Source organism: Silurus meridionalis, chromosome 4 (assembly GCF_014805685.1).
Source record: "Silurus meridionalis isolate SWU-2019-XX chromosome 4, ASM1480568v1, whole genome shotgun sequence".
Classification (NCBI taxonomy): domain Eukaryota; kingdom Metazoa; phylum Chordata; class Actinopteri; order Siluriformes; family Siluridae; genus Silurus; species Silurus meridionalis.
In genome coordinates this window covers 37,263,805-37,276,304 of record NC_060887.1, presented here as the reverse complement: position 1 = coordinate 37,276,304, position 12,500 = coordinate 37,263,805, and the positions used below count along the sequence as shown (strand labels likewise).

Sequence of the window (12,500 nt, the reverse complement as noted above, 5' to 3'; positions counted from 1 at the left end):
TGTGTGAGAGAGAGATGTACTGAGGTGGTGTGTGTGTGTGTGTGTGTGTGTGTGTGTGGGTAAAAGTGAGAGGTACTGAGGGAGTGTGTGTGTGTGTGTGTGTGTGTGTGTGTGTGTGTGAGAGAGTGAGAGGTACTGAGGAGTGTGAAAGAGAGAGATGTACTGAGGAGTGTGTGTGTGAGAGAGACGTACTGAGGAAGTGTGTGTGAGAGAGACGTACTGAGGGAGTGTGTGTGAGAGAGAGAGATGTACTGAGGGAGTGTGTGAGAGAGTGAGAGGTACTGAGGGAGTGTGTGTGAGAGAGTGAGAGGTACTGAGGGGTGTGTGTGAGAGAGTGAGGTACTGAGGGAGTGTGTGAGAGGACGTACTGAGGGAGTGTGTGTGAGAGAGGTACTGAGGTAGTGTGTGTGAGAGAGAGATGTACTGAGGTGTTGTGTGTGTGTGAGAGTGAGAGGTACTGAGGAGTGTGTGAAAGAGAGAGATGTACTGAGGGGTGTGTGTGAAAGAGAGAGAGATGTACTGAGGAAGTGTGTGTAAGAGTGAGAGGTACTGAGGGAGTGTGAGAGAGATGTACTGAGGGAGTGTGAGAGAGACGTACTGAGGGAGTGTGTGAGAGAGATGTACTGAGGAGTGTGTGTGAGAGAGAGTTACCGAGGGAGTGTGTGTGTGTGTGTGTGTGTGTGTGTGTGTGTGTGTGTGTGAGAGACGTACTGAGGAGTTTGTGTGTGTGAGAGAGACGTACTGAGGGGTGGGTGTGAGTGAGAGGTACTGAGGGGTGTGTGTGTGCGTGTGCGAGAGACGTACTGAGGGAGTGGGTGTGAGAGGGAGTGTGTGTGTGTGAGAGGTGAGAGGTACTGAGGAGTGTGTGAGAGGGAGTGTGTGTGAGAGTGAGAGGTACTGAGGGAGTGTGTGCGAGAGAGGTACTGAGGAGGTGTGTGTGTTTGAGAGACCTACTGAGAGAGAGTGTGTGTGTTTGAGAGACCTACTGAGAGAGAGGTGTGTGTGTGTGTGTGTGTGTGTGTGTGAGAGAGAGACGTAATGAGGGAGTGTGTGTGTATGAGAGAGAGGTACTGAGGAAGCGTGTGTGAGAGTGAGATGTACTGAGGGAGTGTGTGAGAGAGAGGCACTGAGGAGTGTGTGTGAGAGAGATGTACTGAGGGAGTGTGTGTGTGCGTGAGAGAGGTACTGAGGGGTGTGTGTGTGTGTGAGAGAGAGAGTGTGTGTGAGAGTGAGAGGTACTGAGGGAGTGTGTGTGTGTGTAAGAGTGAGAGGTACTGAGGGAGTGTGAGAGAGAGATGTACTGAAGGAGTGTGTGAGAGAGACGTACTGAGGAGTGTGTGTGAGAGAGATGTACTGAGGGAGTGTGTGTGAGAGAGAGTTACTGAGGGGTGTGTGTGTGTGTGTGTGTGTGTGTGTGTGTGTGTGTGTGTGTGTGAGAGAGACGTACTGAGGAGTTTGTGTGTGAGAGAGACGTACTGAGGGAGTGGGTGTGAGTGAGAGGTACTGAGGGGTGTGTGTGTGTGCGAGAGACGTACTGAGGGGTGGGTGTGAGAGGGAGTGTGTGTGGAGTGAGAGGTACTGAGGGAGTGTGTGAGAGGGAGTGTGTGTGAGGTGAGGAGGTACTGAGGGGTGTGTGCGAGAGAGGTACTGAGGAGTGTGTGAGAGAGAGACGACTGAGAGTGTGTGTGTTTGAGAGACCTACTGAGAGAGAGAGTGTGTGTGTGTGTGTGTGTGTGTGTGTGTGAGTGAGATGTACTGAGGAGTGTGTGTGTGAGAGAGGTGCTGAGGGAGTGTGTGTGAGAGAGATGTTCTAAGGGAGTGTGTGTGAGAGAGAGGTACTGAGGGAGTGTGTGAGAGAGGTACTGAGGAGTGTGTGAGTGAGAGGTACTGAGGGAGTGTGTGTGTGCGTGAGAGAAGTACTGAGGAGTGTGTGAGAGAGAGTGAGAGGTACTGAGGTGTGTGTGAGAGAGAGGTACTAAGCTGGTGTGTGTGTGTGTGCGCAAGAGAGATGTACTGACCGATTGTGTGTGTGTGTGAGAGAGAGTTACTGAGGAGTGTGCGTGTGCGAGAGACGTACTGAGGGAGTGTGTGTGAGAGTGAGAGGTACTGAGGAGTCTGTGTGTGTGCGTGAGAGGTTCTGAGGGAGTGTGTGTGTGCGTGAGAGAGGTACTGAGGGAATGTGTGCGATAGTGAGGCGTACTGAGTGTGTGTGTGAGAGAGTGTGTGTGTGTGTGTGTGTGTGTGTGTGTGTGTGTGTGTGAGAGAGAGAGAGAGAGAGAGAGAGAGACGTACTGAGAGTGTGTGTGTGAGCGAGATGTACTGAGAGAAAGTGTGAGAGAGACGCACTGAGAGTGAGTTAGTGTGTGTGTGAGAGAGACGTACTGAGAGAATGTGTGTGAGAGACGTACTGAGGTGTGTGTGTGTGTGAGACACACTGAGTGTGTGTGTTTGAGAGACCTACTGAGAGAGAGAGAGTGTGTGTGTGTGAGAGAGAGAGACGTAATGAGGAGTGTGTGTATGAGAGAGGTACTGAGGAAGCGTGTGTGAGAGTGAGATGTACTGCGGAGTGTGTGTGTGAGAGAGGTACTAAGGAGTGTGTGTGAGAGAGATGTACTGAGGAGTGTGAGAGAGAGACGTACTGAGAGTGTGTGTGAGAGAGAGATGTACTGAGGAGTGTGTGTGTGTGTAAGAGAGAGATGTATTGAGGGTGTGTGTGTGAGAGAGATGTACTGAGGGGTGTGTGTGAGAGAGAGGTACTGAGGGGTGTGTGTGTGAGAGATGTTCTAAGGAGTGTGTGTGAGAGAGATGTTCTGAGGTGTGTGAGAGAGAGATGTACTGAGGAGTGTGTGTGTGTGTGAGAGAGATGTATTGAGGGAGTGTGTGTGTGTGAGAGAGATGTACTGAAGGAGTGTGTGTGTGTGTGTGAGAGAGAGGTACTGAGGAGTGTGTGTGAGAGAGGTACTGAGGTAGTGTGTGTACTGAGGAGTGTGTGAGAGTGAGAGGTAGTGAGGGGTGTGCGTACTGAGGAGTGTGAGAGAGCGAGAGATGTACTGAGGGGTGTGTGAGAGAGATGTACTGAGGTGTGTGTGTGTGTGTGAGAGGTACTGAGGGGTGTGTGTGAGAGAGAGAGATGTACTGAGTGTGTGTTTGAGAGAGAGAGGTACTGAGGAGTGTGTGTGAGAGGTACTGATGGTGTGTGTGTGTGTGCGAGAGACGTACTGAGGGAGTGTGTGAGTGAGAGGTACTGAGAGAATGTGTGTGAGACGTACTGAGAGAATGTGTGTGTGAGAGACATAGTGAGAGTGTGTGTGAGTGAGAGACGTACTGTGTGTGTGTGTGTGTGTGTGTGTGTGTGTGTGTGTGTGTGTGTGAGAGACACTCAGGATGGTGGCATGTGCAGATGCAGCGCTCTGAACTCTTAAACATACAGCAGTGAACATAACATCTTAAGTTTACTTTCTCAATCACTAAGTCAATGTAAACATTCCGGAGGAGACAAAATATTTAAATCGGGCACTGATGTCAGGATTAAACCTTCGGAAACATAAATTCTATCCCCCCTGGAGATTCTTTGCCCCGAAGAGCCCAGCGGAATGATCATTATCCCGCCCGTGAGGCGTCGGAGGCGGCGTAGGGAAAGAAAGCAGACGCGGGGAAAGAGAGCTGGTGTGTGGGCTGTGCTACAGGCTAATCCACACAGACCAACACTTTAGAGTCTCTTCTCACAAACTTCTGCTCACTCCTCAACATGATGGACGAAATAAGACTAAGGATTACTTCATATTGCTTGAACAACTGCGTGATGGTAATCACAGAGACTTGGCTGGATAGCGCTGTCGCAATCGAGCTAGCGGGTCGCCCCATTTACCGAGCAGATAGAACCGCCGACTCTGGTAAGGACTGTGTATATACATGTTAACAATACCTGGTGTCCATCTGCGGACATTAACGGTACACATTGCTCCCCTGACATCGAATATCTGGCTCTAAAATTAAGACCTTTTTACACACAGAGTGAGTTTACTGCTATTGTTATCACAGCTGTTTACATTTTATCATGGGCTAATGCTAAGCTAACCCTGAAGGAGCTGCATGAAACTATTAACAGCTAGCTGAGTGCATCTCCGAACAGAGCTGTGATTACAGCAGGAGACTTCAATTATGTGGACTTGAAAACTATATCAAAACATACATTTTCCACCCAGAGACAATAAAACACTGGATTAAGTATAGACCAACCATGCTGGAGCTTATAAAGCTGCCCCCTCTCCACATCTTGGCCTATCCAACCACATCTCCATAGAAATGAACCCATCCTACAGACCACTCATCTGCAGAACAAAACCAACTATCAAAACTGTCCAAGTCTGGAGTGAAGAGTCTGTTTCCAGCTGCGGGATTGCTTTAATAATGTAGACTGGGAGATGTTTGCTCAGAACACAGTCATGAAAGAATATAGTTAAAGGCTTGACAGAACCGTGCGGTCTCTGCTGAAGAACGCTGCCTACAGGCCAGGGTACAGGCTTGCTTACAGGTATGCCCAAAAAGAACTGAAGAAGGGCATTAAAGAAGACAAGCACTTTAAAAACAACAATCCTGCAGCATGTGGAGGGGTATTAAAGCCCAAACGGACAAGTGCAGCACCTCGCTCACCAGCAATGACTCCACACTTCCTGACGCCCTAAATCAGTTCTTTGCTTGCTATCACAACCACTCCAGCTGAGTGGAAACTCGGACAGCACCACCACCCAGAGAGGAGCCGGTACTTGTCTTTGAATGTCATCAGGTGATATCCACTCTAAGAAAGATCAACAACAAAGCCCCAGGACCAGACAGGGTGCCAGGCTGCACACTGAAGTCATGTGCTGACCAACTAGCAGGAGTGTTCAGCAATATCTTCAACCTGTCCCTGCAGCAGGCATGAAGTGCTTTAAGAGGCTTGTCCTTTTCCAACATCTAAGCCAACATCCCCACTGAGCTGGACAGCCACCAGTTTGCCTACTGTGGGAACAGATCCATAGAGAATGCAATCTCAATCGCACTCCACACAAGCCTGTCCCATCTGGAGCGTCCCAACATATGTTAGGATGTTATAAGTAGATTTTAGCTCTGCGTTCAACACAATAATATCCCACAAACTGGTGAACAAGCTGAGCGACTTGGGATTAACCATCACACTCTGTTAATAGATTCTGGACTTTTTCCACAAACAGACCACAGGAGGTCAGAGTGGGCAACCACATCTTCTCCATTCTCACCCTGAATACAGGAGCACTGCAGGCTTGTTTCCTTAGGCCATCCCTGTTCACCCTATTCACACAAGACTGCAATCCCATCCACTCCTCCAACACCACAGTGAAGTTTGCTGACGACACCGTAATAGTGGGACTGATCCCAGGAAACGATGAGGCACACTACAGAGAGGAGGTTCAACATGTGCTTGAGTGGTGCGTGGATAGTGACCTGGTTCTGAACACCAATAAAACAAAGGAGATTGTTGTGGACTAGAGGAGAACCAGAAAAAAGACACCCTACCCCCATCCACATTAATGGTGAGGAGGTTGAGAGGGTTAACGATGTCAAATTCCTGGGTCTGCACATCACAAAAGATTGAACATGGACTATTAACACTTCCTACTTAGTGAAGGAAAGCTCAGCAGAGGCATTTTTTCCCTGAGAAAGCTCAAGAAGGCTATGGTACCCCTCTCAGCACGCGGTGCATTTCTATTGGAGCACGATAGAGAGAATTCTCTGCCACTGCGTTACAGTACGGTACACCAGCAGCACTGCAGAGAACCGGAGAGAACTGGTTTGGATATTTAAGACTGCACAGAGGATTGTGGCAACCAAACTCTCCGACATGGTTTATGCTCGCTGTATACACGAGAGCTAGCAACATTATCAAGAATCCAACCTATCCAAGACACAGACTGTTGTGCCCCTCCCATTTGGCAAAAGATCCACACACACACACACACACACACACACACACACACACACACACACACACACCACACACCAAGTCAAGTCAAGAAACTTTTATTGTCATTTTCACCATATATAGCTGATGCAGCACAGTGAAATGAAACAACGTTCCTCTAGAACCCTGGTGCTACATACAACATAAAACAGCATAAAGCTTCATAACAGAAAAACACAAAGCTGAAGACTAGCAAGTGTCCTCGCCACATAAAGTCTGGTACAAACACTGCACAACAACACAAGACAGTGTAGGAAAAATACACAAAACACAGAATAGCGCCGCCAGTAAAACCTACCGGGTGTTAAACAGTGCAGTGTGCAAGACAGAACTGGATACAGGAGTGTACTTGTAAATAAACACAAAATGTAAACAGCAATAGCAGCAGTCAAATGGATGTACAAAAACAGCATGTAAACAGTTGTGCAATAATAAAATAATATAATATGGGTGGTACTGAAGATATGAATGTGTGAATTGAGCATGTATGTGTTCAGTTCTGTGTCGAGGAGCCTTATGGCTTCCGGGAAGAAACTGTTGCACAGGGAGATGAGACCTCTTCTCAGAAAGTAGAGACGCTGCTAGGCTTTCTTAGTGATGGAGCTGGTGTTTAGTGACCAAGTGAAGTTCTCCACCAGATGAACACCTAAGGAATTTGGTGCTCTTGACGATCTCCATGGAGGATACATCGATGAACAATGAAGAATGGCTGCTCTGTGCTCTCCTGAAGTCAACAATTATCTCTTAAGTTTTGTCAACGTTCAGAGACAGGTTGTTTGCTCCACTCCAGGCTGTTAACTGTTGCACCTCCTCTCTGTAAGCTGACTCGTTGTTCTTGCTGATCAGACCCACCACGGTCATGCCATTGGCGAACTTGATGTGATTTAAGCTGTGCATTGCTACACAATTGTGAGTCAGCAGAGTGAACTGCAGTGGGCTGAGCACACAGCCCTGAGGGGCCCTAGTGGACTGATTGAGGACTCCCAGCCGCAGTTGGTTGCCGCTTTCCTAAACATGTTCCATTCAGTGCACTCAAAACAGTCCTGAAGAGCAGAGGTGGCTCATGCTGGCCAGGTTTTCACCTGTTTCAGAACCAGTTTAGAGCATCTGGTGAGCGGTCTGGATGCTGGAATTAGCATAATAGAGATGTGGTTTGAGTAGCCGAGGTAGGGGTGGCGCTCTGCACGAGGATGTTTGTGTAAACAAGATCTAGTGTGTTTGCCCCTCTCGTTGCAAAGTCCACATGCTCTTGCACCATTCCGTGTTGATATAAACACAGATGCCACCACCGCGAGTCTTACCGCACAGAGCTGCATTTCTGTTGGCACGAAACGCGGCTAGCCCGTCTAGCTGGATGGCGGCGTCCGGGACTCAGATGCAGCTGTCTCTCTAAACTCTCACCGTGTGGTCCGCTGGAGTCGGATGTAATCCAATTTATTGTCCAGGGAGCAAACGTTTGAAAGTAGAATGGACGGGAGAGCCATCCGGCCTAGGGTTAGCCTTTAGCCTAGCGCAGACGCCCGCCCGCTTGCCGTGCTTATGCTTCCTTCGAGCACCGCTTCCGACGTCCCCTCTTCCGGCCACCGGCATCAGGCCACACAGAGGCCTGGGGTAATGGTCTTTGTAGTCACGGTAACAGCAAGCCAAGGTTGCGAAGGTTATTAAGTACATCCTCATGCAGATTAGTTGTTGCATGATTTCTGTACCGTAACAGTGTCTGGCGGTCGTATTCATGAACATAGCTGTCTCCAGTGTCCATGTACTTGGGATAATTTTGGCTAAAGACGTGAAAAGCACCATTTTGGGTCCGTAGAGGCCGCTGTGTGCTACTGCTGGGCCGCTGTCTTGGATATCATCTGTTAGATCTCACCGCCATGTTGGATCTCATCACATAGCTGTTGAAAACTGATGCAGACATAACAAACCAAGCTGTCTGTTCCCTTTCCCCATGTTTCTGCTAACGCACCGATTACATTTACAATTACAGACTGACTACTATTATTTCTTTATTATTATCATTATGACCATTATTATTATTAGATAGCAGTTATTACTATAACATGCAATTTCTAATTATTTTCGATAATCCTGTTTGCACCAAGTCCCACATTTTCTTATTTAGGCTGGTCTGAGAGAAGTCTCTTTAGTCCTAAGTGTGTGAGACACATACTGAGAGTGTGTGAGTGTGAGAGACATACTGAGAGTGTGTGTGAGACATACTGAAAGGGACTGTGTGTGTGTGTGTGTGTGTGTGAGAGACATACTGGGAGTGTGTGTGAGTGTGTGAAAGAGACCTACTCAGAGAGTAAGTGAGAAGGCAGAAGAGAGAGAGACAGACACACACTCTGTTCTTTAATAACCGGTGTCTCTCGTCCTCTTCCTCTCCTCAGAATGTCATCAGAGGATAAGAGTGAGAATCCCTCTGAACAAGGACCGTCTCCTCCGCAGAGCAGTGCCGGGGCCACGCCCTCCCGGAGCCCCGCCCCCGCGGACAGGCCTGTCAGAGGTCGACCCCACAGAGACTCTACAAGCTCCGCCCCCACGCCCAGGCCCACCCGCAAGTACGTCCAACACACACACACAGTGTTCATGACTCCCCTGCCCCTGGGGTGCCTTTACTTTTACACAGAGAGAGGCAGGGGTGGGACTGTCACATGATGTGATCATGTAGAGTGGCATCTATATGCTGGGAATCCTCCACTCTGATTGGATGGGATCTTCAGTAAGGGTTGATAGTGTTGCTTCCTCTTTCTTTTTCTCTTACTGTTTATACACTGTCTTTCTCTCCCCCTCAGTTTCTTCCTCTTTCTCTCACCACTTATACTTTTGTATCCCCTCTCTCTCTCCCTCTCTCTCTCTCTCTCTCTCTCTCTCATTGTTTCCTACTGATGCTCTCATCTCACACTGTTTCTCACTAACACTTATCTTTCTTTCACACTGTTTCTCACTAACTCTCATCGCCCTCACTCTTTCAATTCTCACACTTTCTTACTGTTTGTCACTTCTCACACTGTTTCTTTCAGTTTCTCATTTACTAATCTGTCACTGTTTCTCACTCACTCACCGTTTCTCACTCACTCTCACTCACTCACTCACCGTTCTCACTCACTCTCATCGCTCACTGTTTCTCACTCACTCACTCACCTCATCGCTCACTGTTTCTCTCCCTCACTCACTCACTTACTCTCATCTCTCACTGTTTCTCACTCACTCACTCACTCACTCACCGTTTCTCACTCACTCACTCACTCCTCACCGTTTCTCACTCACTCTCATCTCTCACTGTTTCTCACTGTTTTCACTCACTTTCATCTCTCACTGTTTCTCACTCACTCTTTCATTTCTCACACTGTTTCTTACTGTTTCTCTCACACACTCACTCACTCACTCACACTTTCATCTTTAACTGTTTCTCACTCACTTTTTTTTTCTCAATTTCTCACTCACTTATCTTTCACACTGTTTCTCACTCACTTTTTCATCTCACTGTTTCACACTGTTTCTTACTTACTCACTCACTCTCATCTCACACTGTTTCTTACTCACTCTTATCTCTCTCACCGTTTTTCACTCTCATCTCACACTGTTTCTCATTTACTCTCATCTTTCACACTGTTTCACACTGTTTCTCACTCACTCTCATCTCTCTCACCGTTTCTTACTCCCTCCCTCCCCCTCTCCCTCAGTGAGTTTTGCTTTTCTTCCTCTTTTCCCTCTTTCTCATTAGAACACTCAGTGTGTGAGAGCTGAGGCAGATGTGTGTGTCAGGCGTGATGGATAACCTCAGATAACTTTCCATGGAGACTGTGTGCACGTGTACACCTGTGTGCCTTTCCTTCTCCTGTGTGTGTGTGTGTGTGTGTGTGTGTGTGTGTGTGTGTGTGTGTGTGTGTGTGTGCGAGAGAGAGAGAGACTGTGAGACTAAGGCGCTGTAGAAGGGACAGCCGAGTGTGCTGAGGCGCATTAGCATGGAAGAAGGGCTTCCTGAGATGCCACTCTGAAATGGAGGAGGCTGAGAAATATAAATATAAATATATATCTCCAGCTCGTCTCTGCACACAGCTCCAAGGCATTTGGTGGAAAAAAAAATATTTTGGAATAAGGCTGAATTTTTATATCCGTCTATTTACAGGGAGGGAAAAAAATAAAATAAAATCCTACAAGGAAGTTGAGGTTAAAAAGACACCTTCCCCCCCCCCCCGAATTTATTTTTTTGAGATTCCTAGAAGGAATATTATTTCTAGTAAATACAAAATGAGAAGAAAAGGAAGCCGTGAGTGTTTATTGCGTACGAAAATAAATTACTTGCATATTTACCAATATGAAGAAAATTATTTTGTAGACATTATTTTTATGTAATAGTTATATTTATATAACTGTATAGATATTGATGATGCTCGAAGCAGCGCTCCGGTGTGTGTGTGTGTGTGTGTGTGTGTGTGTGTGTGTGTGTGTGTGTCTCAAAACAAACAAAAATGAAGGACATAGAAGTAGCTTAGTGGTTAAGGCTTTGGACACTGGATTCAAAGCCACTCTTGGGCCCCTGAGCAAGGCCCTTAATCCCCATAGCTTTAGTGTCATTGTACAGAACCAATGAAATGCATTCAGCATCTAACCAGAAGTGCAAATCAAACACCTTATTCTGTATTTTTTCTTCATTTTTGTTTTCCAACACTGTACATTTACATATGGTTGTTTTATTCTTAGCCACCTTGTGCTTCGATGACACACTCTTTGCGTTCTTTCAGTCAGTCACCTCGAATGGTTCTCCAACTATCTGGAGGAGTTCATAGAGGTGTCGAGTGCTTGTTGGCTGCTTTTTCTTCACTCTCTGGTCCAACTCATTCCAAACCCATTTGGGTGATTTTGTGGAGGCTGAGTATCTGATGCAGCACTCGAGATCTCTCCACACATCTATACCTAGAATATTGTCTTCTATAAACAGTGCAGGTATGAGGTAGAGAATCTAATAGAGATATAGAGATCAGGCAGAGCATGAGGTATAATTTCAGGACACGCTTTCATTTTCGTGGGCTGGAGTGAAGGTGTATAGTTCAACATTATTATTTTTTTGCCAGCGAAAATGTTAAGACTAAAAATAAAAAAAACTAAACAAAAAAAGGCGTTTTAAAATTTATTTTAGTTTAATCAGTTAAATCATTTTTGTTGCTATATTATTATAATTAACTATAACTTAACTATATAAGTGATTCAATACTGTGGTCATTTTTTATTTCATTTTTAATTTAGCTTTATTTTTGGATAAAAAAAAAAACACCGTAATTTCCGGACTATAAGCCACACCCACTGAATTTTACAAAGATTTTTATTTTGAACATAAATAAGCCGCACCTGTCTATAAGCCTGTCTACACTGAAACGAATGAACTTTACACAGGCTTTAATGAAAGACAGTGTCTGTTCGGTGGAAGTTTTTTCTCCCGATGCCGTGCAGCTCAGAACACAGGTGAGGTGCGTTTTTTTTTAGTTTCCGTTCGGAAATTTCATTGGTCTAATGTTATGGGGTTCAGTTTTTTGGTTTGAAGTTTGTGAAACCGGGAAAAACCCAGGAAAAATCCATAAATTAGCCGCTTCATTGTTTAAGCCGTGGGGTTCAAAACGTGTGAAAAAAGTAGCGACTTATAATCTGAAAAATACGGTGTGTGTATATATTTATATATATTTATAAATTAATTTTCCACTTCCAAGTTTTATTCAATGTGTCATTTATGTAAATAACCATATAATTATTTTTCAACACAAACTCCAAAAGTATTCGGACACTCGATTTTTCCAGCCGTATGTGGTTCTTTCTCAAACCGTTACCACAAATTAGGAGGTAGGCTATTGTACAGGACGTCTTTGACATTTTACCTTCACTTGAACCAGGAGACCCAAACCTGCTCCTGCATGAGACAAAGGTGCACAAAGTCAGCTCCTTGAATATCTGCTTTACATGGGTTGGAGTGGAAGATCTCCTGCTACAGAGCTCTGATCTCAAACCTATTGGGATGAATGTGAACACTGACTGCACCCCAGACCTCCTCACCTCATCTCCATCAGTACCTGACTTTACTAACAGCTTTGTGGTTGAATGAATCTCCACAAGCGCTCTCCAAAATCATCTCCCCAGAAGAGTGGGGGGCTAAAACAGCAAATAAATGTGGATGTTTAAAATGAAGCACATATCCATCTTATGTTCAGGTCTCTACACATTTTCTCCATTTGTGTGTGTGGGTATAATATAAAAAAAAAGAAAAAAAAGAAATACATCACATCAGATGCTGTAACCAAATGTGATCATATATTTTTTTGTTCCTGTCTGGTTCCTCGGTTGTTGTTGTTTTTTCCTCCCGAGAGCGTTCTCTAGAAGGTTCTCAGATCCTGAGAAAGAAAGTCTTGTTTCTGAGCGTGGCTTTAAACGAGAGGAGTGCAGCGTGCAGGATTGTAGAGATTAGGCGTGCGCTGGGAATCAGGGCCGCCTGTTTGAGATCAGGTGACGGCCGGCTAATAAACAGGGC

The 12,500-nt window shown here is 46.0% G+C and overlaps 1 protein-coding gene across 12 annotated transcripts in view; it reads left to right on the top strand.

Moving 5' to 3' along the window:
- kmt2ca (lysine (K)-specific methyltransferase 2Ca) overlaps window positions 1–12,500 on the top strand; it is a 184,460-nt gene that overhangs the window by 20,333 nt on the left and 151,627 nt on the right. For all 12 annotated transcript variants that reach the window (XM_046846381.1, XM_046846386.1, XM_046846387.1 and 9 more), the window contains exon 2: window positions 8,371–8,541. In XM_046846381.1, the coding sequence (XP_046702337.1) occupies window positions 8,372–8,541 (170 nt within the window). In that variant the 5' untranslated portion in view covers window position 8,371. The remainder of the gene's footprint in view (window positions 1–8,370; window positions 8,542–12,500) is intronic.